A 14,915-nucleotide genomic window follows, 5' to 3' on the forward strand; every position below is an offset into this window, starting at 1 on the left:
ACAACGTGACACTAGGACCAGATAATATTTCCTAGCATTTGGTCCATGCATCCACCCTCACTGTCCTTATGCTCCTCACTGAGGGTATAAAGGGGGATGCCGGCCCGTCATTGTTTTAGTTCCTTCTTACGGCTTGTGATCTAGGAGAGAGCTTCAGAACAAACACTGACTTCTAAGTGGCAAAGAGCATACCAAGGATCCCCGGCTTCAATAATTGTATTGACTGCCAGAAACTGACACTCATGAAGCTGGTATATACACAATTGCGATGAAGCAGAAATCCAGCAAGCCCCAGTTTAGGCAAAGACACCAGCCTCCACTAACATTCTGCATGAGCTGTCCTGCCAATGAGAATGCACAGAGACATAGGCACCAACTCCATAGTGGGCTCAAGCACCCACAGCAAAAAAATAGGGAGTGCTCAGCACCCAGCAACCACTGCTGTTCAGCAGTGCCACCGATCAGCTATTAGGTGGCTGCTGGAGGTGCTAGGAGGAGGGTAGAGAGCAGCAAATGGGCAGGGAACCTCAGGGGATAGGGCAGAATGGGAGCAGGAAGAGGCAGAGCAAGGGCAGGGCCTTGGGGGAAGGAGTGGAGTGGGGGTGGAGCACCCACCCAGAAAAATAAGTCAGTGCCTGTGCACAGGGAGCTTGTCCAGGGGCAGTCATCTTCTGTCTCTCAGCCAACTCTGGCTCCTAAATTGATCTTTTGATGAAACTCTCAAGAGCCAAGCACAAGCAGTCCTGTTGGATTTAGACTAGTCTCATGGTTCTTCCCCTTACCCCCTTTTGGAGAGTGAATATCCCACTATCTATTAGCCTGGACAGAGATCATCACAGACAGATGGGTATTAGAAATTGACTCATCTCATGAGCAGGTTCTTCTGCAGGAGGCAGAGTCACTCCTTCAACTAGGGATTGTAGAACTTGTGCTTCCAGCAGCAAAGGGGAAGGTATTGTTCTGGAAGTACTTCTTCATATCCCAAAAAGACAGGGGGGATGAAGACCCATGTTGGACCTCAGGGAACTGAACAAGTTTATCCACCATGTTGAGTTCAGAATAGTGACCATGTCCTCAATTATCCCCTCACTAGATCCAGGAAATTTGTTCAGACCTCTCCATCTCAAAGACATCTATTTTCACATGAATATCCATCTGGCACATAGGATATTCATGAGGTTTGTCTCTGATTAGCAACCCAGCCAGGATCTGATGTTCCATTTGGATTCTCAATGGCACCAAGAGTTATCAAGTTACTGTTAGTGGTGTCAACTCACTTACACCAGCAGTAAGTGGCAGTGTACCCCTGCTTTGATGATTGATTGATTGGTTCTGTCATGGCAGGTGTGCCCCATCCCCTTTTTGGGATAGACCTGCTACTAAGTCTGCATGATCACTCTGGGTTTCGGGGTAGTGAGGCCTAATGTCCAAAGTCAAAATGGCTGCCCTCTCCTTCCAGGCTGTGTGGCCCAATGGCCGAAGTCTAGATGGCTGCCCTCAGGTGTGGGCTATGTGGCCTACTGACCAGGATCTATATATCTGCATAGTCTATCGGCCAAGGTCAATATAGCTGCCTTTCTGCTGGGGTGGCCTAGCAGCCAAAGTCAGTATTGCTGCCCTCTTCAGCAGGGCTGATTGGCCTAGTGGCCAGTCAGGGATGTGGGCCACCACTTAGGGGTGGGTGGCAGCCAGGTCAAGGGACCCAGGCCCTCCCTGCTCCGCTGGGGCCCTGGAAGTGGCAAGTGTGCTCGCCACTGAGTCAGTGGGGAATCTGACCAAAGCACACTGATGCCACCCAGCACAATGACTAGTCCCTGTGAGCTACTTCCTACCCTGTCCTGGTGCATTGGCCCAGATATCTCTGGGCTCCTTGGCCTGGGCAGCTCTCAGCCACTCCAACACTCTTCGAGTGTTCATAGATGCTTGGGCGTCAACCTGGGTTTTGACACCTCTGGGTTCCGCCAGCTGGGGCCTCGGAAGTTCCCAGGCTGGAGCCTGCAACGTGCATCCTCCGTCCTCGGCAGGCAGCCCTGAGTGAGCTGGGTTGCTCCCTTTTATGCCTGGTCTCCAGTCGGAGTTTGCCCTGCAGGGCTGAGGGGTGTGGCCTCCTCAGCCAAAAGGGAGGAGTTAATCCCTGCAGTACCAGTGTGGGCAGGCGCTCCCTGTCACAGGCTCCTACAGGTAATATCTTACCAGGTAATTCAGGAAGTGACAACAATGCTTTTGGACTTGTTCAAGAGGCTAGGTCTCAGGGTGATCCTTGAAAAGTCTACCCTGGAACCAATGTAAACTATAGAGTTTATCGGGGCAAGGCTAGATACAGTATTGACCAGGACATACTTATCAAGGAAGGGATGGTCTAGTATGAACAGACTCTCACAGTAAATTCAGATGAACCCCAGGACGTCCGTGTTGTCTTACCTGGTCTTGTTGAGTCATATGGCTGCAAAAACATACATGGCCCCATTTGCAAGGCTTCACTTCAGATGCCTGTAAGCATGGCTACAGACAGTGTACGCCCCAGGCAGACAGTCTTGACTTTCTAGTCATGGTTCCTTGAAAGGTCCTGGACTTCTTTATCTGGTGGAAAGATAGGGATGTATGGATGTGTGTGGGGGCTTCCTGTTTAGTTCCCCACTGCTGACAAAGATGATAACAATGAGTACATCCCTCATTGGGTGAGGGGCACACATGGAGGGGCAGGTAGTGCAAGGGACCTGGTCTCCTCAAGAATCTTTGCTCCACATCATCATATTGAAGTTTAGGGCAATCAGGCTGTCCTACAAACAATTTCTCCTTCACATTCACAAAACTGGTCAGAAAACCATTCCCAAGAGAGTAGTTATCAGTGTTCACAGTCACGCTGAAAGGGCATAACGAGTGGGGTCCCGCAGGGATCAGTTCTGGGTCCGGTTCTGTTCAATATCTTCATCAGTGATTTAGATAGTGGCACAGAGAGCACACTTATAAGTTTTGTGGCCGACACCAAGCTGGGAGGGGTTACAAGAGCTTTGGAGGATAGGATTAAAATTCAAAATGATCTGGACAAACTGGAGAAATGGTCTGAAGTAAATAGGGTGAAATTCAATAAGGACAAATGCAAAGTACTCCACTTAGGAAGGAACAATCAGTTGCACACATACAAAATGGGAAATGACTGCCTCGGAAGGAGTACTGCAGAAAGAGATCTGGGGGTCACAGTGAACCACAAGCTAAATATGAGTCAACAGTGTAACGCTGTTGCAAAAAAAGCTAACATAATTCTGGGATGTGTTAGCAGGAGTATTGTAATGAAGACACGAGAAGTAATTCTTCCATTCTACTCTGTGCTGATTAGGCCTTAACGGAGTATTGTGTCCAGTTCTGGATGCCACATTTCAGGAAGGATGTGGACAAATTGGAGAGTGTCTAGAGGAGAGCGACAAAAATGATTAAAGGTCTAGAAAACATGACCTATGAGGGAAGATTGAAAAAACTGGGTTTGTTTAGTCTGGAAAAGAGAAGACTGAGAGAGGACGTAACAGTTTTCAAGTATGTAAAAGGTTGTTAAAAGGAGGAGAGAGAGAAATTGTTTTTCTTAACCTCTGAGGATAGGACAAGAAGCAATGGGCTTAAATTGCAGCAAGGGAGGTTTAGGTTGGACATTAGGAAAAACTTCCTAACTGTCAGAGTGGTTAAGCACTGGAATAAATTGCCTAAGGAGGTTGTGGAATCTCCATCATTGGAGGTTTTTAACAGCAGGTTGGACAGACACCTGTCAGGAATGGTCTAGATAGTCCTGCCATGAGTGTAGGGGAGTGGACTAGATGATCTCTCAAGGTCCCTTCCAGTCCTATGATTCCATGATTCGTAGCCAGTCAGTCTAGGTATTTTGAACAATATGATGATAGTCTGTTACATCAACAGGCATGGAGGGGCATGCTGCTCACAGCTGTATGTGGAGGCCATTGTTCTGGTGCATACCTCTGTAAATTGCCCTATCATCCATCTGCCAGGACTTCAAAGCACCCTGGTGGATCCCACAATCTGAGGAGATGGTGGAGGTGGCAGCCATGATGGTGAAGCTTACTCCTTTCCCTTTTTTCAGTAAGCAATTGTCCCCCCCAAGGTCTAATTTCTGATACTCCAATTCTGGTTAATTCATTTCTGGTCCCCCACTTTTCTTGTTCACCAGGCATCATCTTAACATAGTCCTTGAGTTATATTAGTGGGCCTTTTTGATTTTTTTTCTTTTTGCACGTTTCCCCATCAACATTTGTTGTTGCAGGTTATTTTGAAACTTTTTGAATTTTCACTCACTTCTACTTTTTTACAGTTGAGCTCACAATTAAGGTAAATTTGTAGGCCCAGTTATTACAACATAATCCTCTTGCATGGCCTTTCACAAGGACAAAGTATCCATGAGGCTGTACTTGAAGTTCATCCCTAAGGTAGTGTCGGACTTTCACATCAACCAATGTATCCACTTACCAGTGTCCTACTGTAAACCACACACCAGTAAGAAGAAGTGAAGTGGCATCTGGCATCTTGCTGTCTAAAAGACCTTTCCATAAAGGTGGCAATTTTGTACCTGATCACATTGGCTAGAGGATAGAGGAGTTAGGGGCCCTCGTGGTAAACCTATTGCATTAATTTAGGCTGTCAAAATGGATCTCAGGATGCATAATATTTTGCTATGAGCAGTACAATGATTTACTGGGGGAATTCTGTGCCACTGCACAATGCAGAATTTTGAAGAAATTAATGTTGGGCATACAGAATTTCCTTTTCTCCCCACAGAAATGGGCTGCAGAGATGTTGGCCACCACTAGGGTCTGCTGGACTCGGCAGAGCTCAGCTTGCAAATAGAAGACAAGGCTAGGGGGAGAGGGAGGGAACTGGAGGGTTCCCAGCAGCTTTAATTCCCAACACACCCTGAAGAAAGGTCTGTGCAAGGAAAAGTCTGGAAAGTCTGAAAAGCAGTAAAGTCAGTGCAAGCCCAGAACCCAGCATCAAGCCATTTCTCCCTCTGGATCCCTGGGATCTAGGAGGGTAGGATCGGTAAGTGTCTTGATGGAAGTGCGGGGGGGTACAGCTTGCTCTGGGGAGGAGGGGGCATGGCTCGCCTCTGGAGGGAAGGGGGTGTGAGTGTCTGAGATGCTGGGGGTGAGGGGATATGTGTCTCTGGATTTGGGAAGGAGGCCTGTGGCTGGCCTCTGGGGAGGAGGGGTGTGAGTGTCTGGGCTGGGGGCTGCCCATGGCTGGGCTCTGGGGGGAAGGAGGTGTGAGTGTCTGGGCTGGGGCGGGAGCATGGCTGGGCTCAGCTCTGGGGGAAAGGGGTTGTGAGTGGCTGGGCTCTGGGAAGGAAGGGGCGGAGAAGCAGGAACTGGGTTTTCATAGGGGTTTCTTTAACTCTCTTCTCCTGGGGGAATTTTTGTGTGTCTGTAGTGTTACACACATACTTGCTGACAGGTTTTTTTAAATAAATTACCAAAATAATTGAAACTGGTGTGATTATAAAGTGTTATTTTGACAAATAAAATTTGCAGAATTTTAAAATAATGTGCACAGAATTTTTAATTTTTTGGCACAGAATTTTTAATATTTTGGTGCAGAATTCCCCCAGAAGTAGTAATGTCACTCTTAAGGGCAGCATGAGAGCACATTCAATAAGAGACCAAGCAGCCTTGGTAGCTCTCCTCAAGGATGTCCCTCTTATTGACATCTGTAGAGCAACGACTTGGAGTTCTGTATACACTATTAGCTGCCTTGGATGCTTCCCTGGGCAGGTCAGTTCTACATTTCATTGTGGCATAGGGCTCCGAGTACCTGCCTCCTTGAGAAGGACACTGAATCACCTGAAGCACACTTTACATAGGAAAAAGCACTCAACGAAGGAAACTTGCCTTGTAGTAACTGGAGTTCTGTTATCCATCTTCCTGCCCCTCTGCCTCAGGTCCTACTGGTGGAGAAGGAACTAAAATGGCAATGGTCAAGCAGCCCTCTTTATACCATCGGTGGAGCACAGAAAGGAGAGTGGGGGTACACGTGCAGACCAAAAACACACTGATAGGAAAAATTCTCTGGTCCCAGGTTATGGAGTGCATGTGCAACCTGAAGTGTACTACACATAGGGACCACACTTGTTCTTATATATAAAATATATATTTCTCTAGAAAGATGATTGAGCAGTCTACTGAAATTTATAGGCTCTTTTTAAAAATTTTATTTTTACACACAACTATCACTATTCTTTATCTGGCATTTCCATGTACAACTACTGACATTTTAAACTAATTCCAGAGTTCCCTTGTTAATCATCCAGTAGAATAGCTTGCTTTTTTGATTATCTAGAAACAATGAGGAAGTGCCAACGGTGGATTCTTTCATGACTTGCTTTTTCTTCCCTGTTTAGAGCCTCAATTCAGAGTAACATAACAGTATTATAACTTGGGAGAGAATGGTTTTGTTTCTGTGTAACTTACAATCTTGTGGATGTCTCCATCTAACATCATAGGACCATAATCACATGTCAGGATAGCATTTATGACATGGTTACAGTATTGTACTCGATACATAAATTAATAAGCTGTGCAAAGTACTACTAGAGAAGTTATATCCATATTCCTAAGGCACATCAACCATCCACCTCTGAAATAATAAATAATACTTTTAGAGAACTGTCAGACTCAAGTAGTGAGAAGATTTTTATGTAAAGGCTTCTTTAAAGTTCCTTGTCTTTGTTTCTCTATCTTCTTAAATCTCTAAATGCTCTTAAAAATCAGCATTAACTTGCACACATTTTCCAAATTAATTTTCTTCTGAAGAGTTATTTAAATTGTAATTTGCTGACTATTTTACATGAGAAAATAGGTGCAGTACACATTTTTCTTGCCTGGGGATTGCATGAATGGAATTTTAAGAGACATTAGTAAAACTTCTGAAAACACTAAAATTAGCATGATGGACACTGTACTTGCATTTGGTTTTCAGTGAGAATAGGATTGTAATACAGCATTCTTTTACCTTGGTAAAGTAATTTTTAAAGGAAAGCTGTATCATTTTCACTTTGTGCAGGAATTTGGAAATTCACAAGTTCACGCTCTCCAATCAACAGGAATAACTGAAAGTTATTGTTTTTAAAGTTTTTGTTTACAAGTGGCATTCCTTAACATAGAACTGAAGGCACACATCTTGTTGAGCAGTGTCACTCGCCTTGTGAAAGCCCAATGAAAAAGAAAATATAAAATAATATTCAATATTGAATTGTCAGCAGAAAAACTTTTAAGCCAATTTTTTCAAAAATGGGTAGGTAGACTCTTAAATCTATACCTAGGTATTTGAATCAGTGATCTGATTTTCAAAAATGCTTAGCATCTAGCAGCTCGCACACCCTCTTAGACTGTGCACATTATTCACATTAACAAGCACGTAGACACCCATTTAGTATACTTGTTTTGTGCACATAAATGTGGATTATGTGCACACAATTTATGTATCTGTCATTTTGAAAATTTGTCCCTGGTGTCACAAACCACATTATTTTACATCAGAATGGCTATCAACACAAATGTTTAGAACTGCTACTTTCAAGTAAAGAATTAAAAAACACAAAATAAATTTCAAAACTTTTATTCGTGGTAATAAGTGTTTCTTTCCTTGTCAGTCTACACATTAGTGGGCTGAGAAAAATACTCTTAGTTTTGCTGTAATGTGAAAAAATAATGGACTTAATTTAGTAATGCACTATATATTTGTATATGTTGTTTAGGCAGAGGCCCATCTTGTACACATTTAATTGTGAATACCCTCATAGTGGTACTGGGGGAAATCATTTTTACTTTTTTCTATTTTATTCCATTATAAGTGTACATGGATTGCTAAAATTTTAACTTAATTTACTTTTTAATTTTATTGCATACCTTTTAGTTTTAAAAAAAATGGTTCTGAGTTCAAAACTGCATAGGGAGTGACTTTTCTTATTTTGAAATTGTACATCCCTGCTCCCAACATTCTTGAATCCTCCAACATATAACTTTGGCACATTCATCTAACCACTGAGTTATGTACAGATGTATTATATGAACTGATAACAATTTGGTTGACACACATTATCATGTGCTAGATGTTACATGTCATGTATTGCCAGATGCTGCCTGTCCAGGTGATGGGGAATAGTGTTACAAAATAACAGGAGGAAGTTATCATGGATGTCATGTTTCACACTTCACTGATGGTCCTTACTGATTGCAGTGATGATACCTTTCATTGGTAACTCTTACAGGCTGTGAATCCAGGTCTCTAAAAGTGAAGGCTAAATTATTATTCCTTTGACATCTAGCCCTGCGTTATCTTCTTTACTGATAAGCCTAGACAGTTCTCAGCATTTATACTTGTAGATTTGCTGTACTTAATAAACAACCCCTTCCATAATTTATTATAAATTTTAAAATGCAACTATAGTAGGTGTAGTGTAAGCTCATGATGCTATAGTATCTGAAAATAATATTTGAGATAGGTTAAAATTTAAAAAAAGCTTTTTGTCTGAATTATTGTGTTTGGTGGTGCATCCACAAATCAGGATCAGCATGTAAGAGTCTTTCAAGGATAAACAATTCCTGTAGAATTCAGTTTTATTCCCAAAAGCTAAGACAACTGTGTTAGAACATCTTATAACTTTGGAAAATCTTAGATTTTTACTTGAATCCTATCCTTACATAAAGCATGATTCATCCAGATGTCCATTCTCATTGTTCAAAGTTTCACTGTATGCCAGAAATATTATAGTAAAGAAGGGCAAAGATCCACAGGTGTCTTTCTTGTTCAGTCACAGGAAAATTGACAGCAATGTATGCCCACTTGCTTTTACCAGGTGATGGTTCCAAGAAAAGGGTGAAGAAAAATGTGGAATAGCAAATAAAATGTTAAATATAGGGCAAAACTTTGTCCTGTGTTGCAGAGGTGTGCTAGTAGAGGAAAAGAGTGTTCAGAACCCTTAATTTTCCCAGAGTTTAAATTCTCATTGAGTACTTCCCAGAGCCTCAGGGCTTGGGGCTTCAGCCCTGCGAGGTGCACCGGGGCTCCTGAGGGTTTGAAAATATTTACCAGAGCTCTGCTCTGGACATCTCCAGCTGAATTTAAGCCTGGCCCAGGCCCGTCCCATCAATGTATCAGCAGAGAGGGCTTTTGCTCTAGATTTAGGGTAAGATTCTGGCTGACTACCCTGGCTGGTGCATCACAGCGCTGGGGGAAGTGATCTGTTAGCTTGGGGGTTTGATCAGCCTTTCAGTGTGTAAGCCGTAGTCTGCAGCTAGGATGAATATTGTTTCTCTAAAGGAGCAGAAAGGTGTACCCAGCCATGTGTTTCCCCCACTATTCCAAGTTGCCCTGAAACATCCTGTCCTGCGCTGACAGATTGGCTCCAAGTATATACAGTACACAGAATGGCTACTTGGGTTAACTAAAAACATATTTTTAGATAAGCAAAATAACAATTCTATGTATTATGATATGAAGGAGTCCAGATTTAACCTCCTACCCTAATTTAATGATTCGTAAGCCAACCTGAGTAACCTGCATATATGGCAATCACTCCACCCAAAACTTACCTCAAATCTCTCTTATCATAATAATGCCTTCTCTTCTCTTAAGCTTTTTAGACTTTCTCAATTCTCCATCATGTAAATCTTTATAGCCTTCTCTTCTACTTAATATGGCTCTCAAGACCACACTCAATTTTCATAGTTTTGCTGTACTTGCTTCTTTCTCATCTGTTGATACAATAATTTAGTTACCCTGCTTAACCCCACTAGACTCTCTAACACCTCAATTCCATACTTGAAATTTTAGTGTACATTTCATGACATACATTTGAGTGTATGCCGTACATAATTATCATTTCCATTAATTGGGTTTTTATGTCATATAATTCAAAATGCTTAATTTTACATTATGTACTGTACAATTAAGTATATGTATATTGTCAAAATTTAGTTCAAATATTGTTTAATATAAAACAAACAAAATATGTTAACATTATATGATCAATCAAATTAATATTTGATGTTCTGCTAAATTATACGTTTAAAATACATTTTCAATTCCTGTAAATTTTTACTTCCTGTTATTTTATTTACAGAATATCCAAGGTATCTCCAAGCATCCAATTCAAATTAAGAAGCAATATGTAAAAGGTAAAGGTAAAAGTTTTTGTTTATGTGGTTTTATAAAATGACATGCATTTATCTAAGTAAGTGTTTGAGTAAAAATATGTGATCAAGTACTATTAAGGCATATCAACATCTCAAAAATGAAGAAAGACTACATTCTAACTCTGTAGTTATAATATAACATTATTTTTAAGCTAATCTTTCTGCTGCTTCTTGCAGGTACAGAATGTGGGTTTGCTACCTCTTCCTTGATTTATGCAAGCAACTTCATCAATTTAAATATTCTCTGCTCTCCTGGGCAGTTTCCCTACCTTCAGTTTGTGTTCTTTTCCCACAGTTTGGAGCTTGCATAGTTGTAATGGAACCAAGTTATCCTGCCTTATCTTACTAAGAAGTTTTCCTGTGCTTTCATCTCAGAAAGCTTCTCCTAGGGAGGTGCCAATGCTAGATTGACTAGGCCATGTAAAACAAACTAACGCCTAAGGACCAAAATATCCTTTGATTGTTTGTCAGATGGATGCTATACACTATAAAGGAAGATAGTACAGAGAGGGCTGTAAGTCCTAGGGAATCATGACCCAAGTGATAAAGGACTGGACCCTCAACAGTGAACGGTAGTGTAAGAGAGACTTGCTTACATAACCTTTTCTTCCTACTGGTAGCTGCACAGGACCACTGTGTAGAGCTGCTGCTGCTGCTGCTTTGTTGCTCTTGGTTTTTGGAGGAAGTAGTCGTTGGCTTTGCATTGGAGGCTTTGGAATAGGATACAGTTCAATATAATGAAGCAAAAGGGTTTATATAAGTGCAAGTGAAAGGAGGAGTGGAGTTTGGAATAACCGTAAAAACCTTAAAATAAGAGTCTATCTGAGATGAGAAAAAAATCTGAATTTCTAAAGCTGGCAATTTGTTTGTAATTTCCCATGTTATTTTTAGCTATGTCATCTGTGTACAAACAGTGGATACATATACATGCTACCCAATGTGTACTACAACACATAGGCAGACCTAATTAATTAATGATTATGGTAATGGATCATATGTAAGATGACAATTTAATCATGGGTATTTTTAGTAAAAGTCATGGACAGGTAATGGGCAAGAAACAAAAAATCACGGCCTGTGACCTATCCGTGACTTATACCACAAATACTCCTGAATGAATCTTAGGAGAAGGGGCACTGCTCGGGGGGGAGACCCAGGGGACCAGCGACTGCTCTGGCCACCGCCGTGGAAGGGGGAGCCCCAGGAGGCCAGTGGCTGCTCCAGACACTACACGGGGCGGAGTCCTAGGGGGCCAGTGGCTTCTCCGACTGCCATCGGGGGGAGGCCCTGCGGGGGCCAGCACCTGCTCCGGCCACTTCCAGGGAGTGATGAGCCCCGGGGCCAGCTGCTGCTCCAGCTGCCCTGGGACTGCTGCTGGGAGCTGCCAAGCTACGGGACTGGGACTGCTGCTCAGTTGGTCCCAGGGCCAGCCGCAGCGGCTGGCTGTGGGGCGGCCCAAGCAACTGGCTGCAGAGATGCTTGAGTAGGGACCGGTGTGGCTGTCTGCAGGGCCACCTGAGCAGCTGGCTCTGGGGCCAGCTGATTGGGCAGCCCTGCAGTCAGCCACACTGGCTGTTGCAGAAGTCACGGAGGTTGCAAGAAATCACAGAATCTGTAACTTCCGCGACCTCAGTGACAAACACTGAGCCCTAATCATATGTACTTTGCAAAACTACATTTTTTCAGGTTTTCCTTCCCTTTGCAAACTTCTCCAGACGTTCTCATTTCCTCCTTTGCAACTTTTACAGTCAGTTGGTAACAATCAGTAGTAGAGGAAATATACTATGCTTCAAGCATTGTTGCCTTTCCTACACCAAGTGGAATAGGATTCCAGTAATGCATTCACTTTTACTTGTCATTCTGTCCTTTCTTCTGTAAAGACTCAGTACACATGGAAATAATTTCCTATGAAATTGTGTCTGCAGTAGGAAATTAATTCATTATTTATTTGTAGAGTACAGGGTAAGTGCTGTTAGATGGCTTAACTTTTCAATTCCTTGCATTTGTGGTGGTCTGTCAGGTAGGTCCTGTGCTTAGCAACCTTGCCTGTTTTACAACAAAGTTTTACTGTTGTTTTTGTTTTGTTTTGTTTTTTCTGTGATGTAATATATTTCTCCCATCTCCTCTCTAGGAAAAGAAAATGAAATAGTAACTATTTCTCCAAGAACATTGTTTGTTTCAGCTAAAGGATATACGTTCTTAGCAGCAGGTAAGAAAATTTCCATTATTATTTATTATTAACAAATGTCCTGTGATATCTGCTGCCAGTCCTCTTTTGGATACCACTACATCTTCATTGACCTTGTGAAGAAAAAGCATTGATGTTAAGTGTAGTTATCTTCAAGAGTGGCCCATTCCTCACAAGCAGAGTCTGAATGTCTATATTATAGGCAGTGCTGGTAGCATCATCTATCTGTAAAGCTACATGATATTTTTCAGCATAAGCACCTATAACTTTGCCAAACTTTAATCATTCATGCAGAAAGTTTTCATGCCTTGGGCAAGATTAATTCTCACTAGGCTGTCAATTAATCACAGTTAATGCATGTGATTATTTCAAAGCAAGTTAACTAGATTAAAAAAGTAGTCAGTTAATTGCAGGTTTAATCACACTGTTAATAGTAGAATACCAATTTAAATGTATTATAAATATTTTGGATGCTTTTCTATTCACATCATAGAAGTCCACTCAGTCCTACTTCTTGTTCAGACAATTGCTAAGACAAACAAGTTTGTTTACATTTATGGGAGATAATGCTGGTTGCTTTTAATTTACAATGTCACTTGAAAGTAAGAACAGGCGTTGTAGCTGGTGATGCGAAGTATTTACATGCCAGATATGCTAAACATTTGTATGTCCCTTCATGCTTCGACTTGTAGGCCCTAAAGTTTTACATTGTTTTGTTTTTGAGTTTTTTTCACAAAAGCATAACCTTTTGTGAAAAAACATGAATTCTATAAAATTCTGTTGCCCTGTAACTGAAAAATATAAGAATGGAAATAAATGTGGAAAGGATGTTAAAAAGTATAATAATAGAAAAGTTGCAAGGGTACTAATGGAGAGTTTTATTTGCTAGATTTTTCCCATATTGAATTAAGAATCCTTGCACACCTATCCTGTGATCCAGAACTTCTGAAACTATTCCAAGAACCTGAAACCACTGATGTGTTTACTACACTGGCTTCTCAATGGTAAGAGTACATTTACACCATCTGATGTAAACTAGGCCAATGGTTTTCAACCTGTCACCCCAGGGTGTCTGCAGATTATGTCTAAGATTTTCAAAGAGATCCACACCTCCATTTGAAATGTTTTAGGGGTCCACAAAAGAAAAATGGTTGAAAACCAATGAACTAGACCAACAAAATGACAAAAGTACCTTCAACTTTTGTATTACTGTATATTCATAGTGAAATCTTATATTTAGGCATAATACTTATTTTCTTGAAAATTTGATACTTTTTCAAAAGATTGGGAGCTGACAAACATACCAAAAGGATTTCAGAATTATGAAAGAGTATTAGAGTTCCTCACCCATGTCCTCCAAAGCAATGCAGGGATTCTATTCACCCCCTTCTCCACAGCTCTCATTATCATTGGCTAATATATGAATAAACTGTCTCAAGACTCAAATAATACTGACCTATATGAGCCTGATGTCTAGAACTGGTCAAAAAACTCATTGCAAATAACGTGTTATAAATGTTGACAATTTTTTATTGCATAATTATTCACAAATACATTTTAAAAGGATCGGCTCAGCTGCTGACCTAAATTAGCTTCCTGAAGGATTACAAAACATCTTTTTTCTCTGTCAAGTCTCCCAATGATAATAGTCTCTCTAATTACATCACAAGTATTTTGAAAACCTTAGACATCTGCTAAAGGTGTTGGAAAACAAAGTTCTACCTGTATAGAAAACAGAGATGACAGCACTCATGGGATTCTTGTGGCTCCAATCAGGGCTTATCCGCTTGTTGATACTTCGGTCTCCTGACAGACCCTCTGCTACTCAGAGAAAGAGCAGTGTTTCACTCCTTATTTAATTAAGTCCTTCTCAGTCCTGTCCCTGGGATTATTACTCTTTGTTGATCTCCAGAGAATGAAGAAAAAATGGTGTATTTCTAGTAACTGCATTATTTAAAGTGTATACTTATTAGTAAGGCTATGTTTTAGTCACAGGTATTTTTTGTAAAAGTCATGGATAGGTCATGGGCAGTAAACAAAAATTCACAGCTCGTGACCTGTTCATGACTTGTACTATATACTCCTGACTAAATCTTGGGGTGGGGGTAGCTTGGGGGTGCCACGGGTGTTCGGGGATGGGCACTCAGGTGGGAGGCAGGCAGCGCATGGTCTGGGACCCCCACTGGTGCTGGGGAGGGGTGGCGGGGCTGGCAGGTTCCCTACCTGGCTCCACGCCTCCCCGGAAGCAGTGACATCCCCCTCCCTCAGCTCCTAGGCAGAGACGAGGCCAGGTAGCTCTGCATACTGCCTTCACCCCGAGCACCGGCTCCACAGCTCCCATTGGCGAGGAACCACGGTCAATGGGAGCTGCAGGTGTGGCACCTGCAGGTGGAGGCAGCGCACAGAGTCCCCTGGCCATGGCTCCGCCGAAGGATGTAGCCACTTCCAGGGAGCACTTCCTGAGATAAGCTCCACCCTAAGCCCTCACCCCCTTCTGTGCCCCAACCCTGAGCCTCCTCCCACATCCAAACTCCTGC

The 14,915-nt window shown here is 42.1% G+C and overlaps 1 protein-coding gene across 1 annotated transcript in view; it reads left to right on the top strand.

The window, feature by feature from the left end:
* POLN (DNA polymerase nu) overlaps positions 1 to 14,915 on the top strand; it is a 212,055-nt gene that overhangs the window by 148,488 nt on the left and 48,652 nt on the right. Inside the window, exons 16-18 of the mRNA XM_043513854.1 lie at positions 10,118 to 10,172; positions 12,322 to 12,399; positions 13,268 to 13,382. Coding sequence (XP_043369789.1) covers positions 10,118 to 10,172; positions 12,322 to 12,399; positions 13,268 to 13,382 — 248 coding nt within the window. The remainder of the gene's footprint in view (positions 1 to 10,117; positions 10,173 to 12,321; positions 12,400 to 13,267; positions 13,383 to 14,915) is intronic.

This window comes from Dermochelys coriacea, chromosome 4 (assembly GCF_009764565.3).
Source record: "Dermochelys coriacea isolate rDerCor1 chromosome 4, rDerCor1.pri.v4, whole genome shotgun sequence".
Classification (NCBI taxonomy): Eukaryota; Metazoa; Chordata; order Testudines; family Dermochelyidae; genus Dermochelys; species Dermochelys coriacea.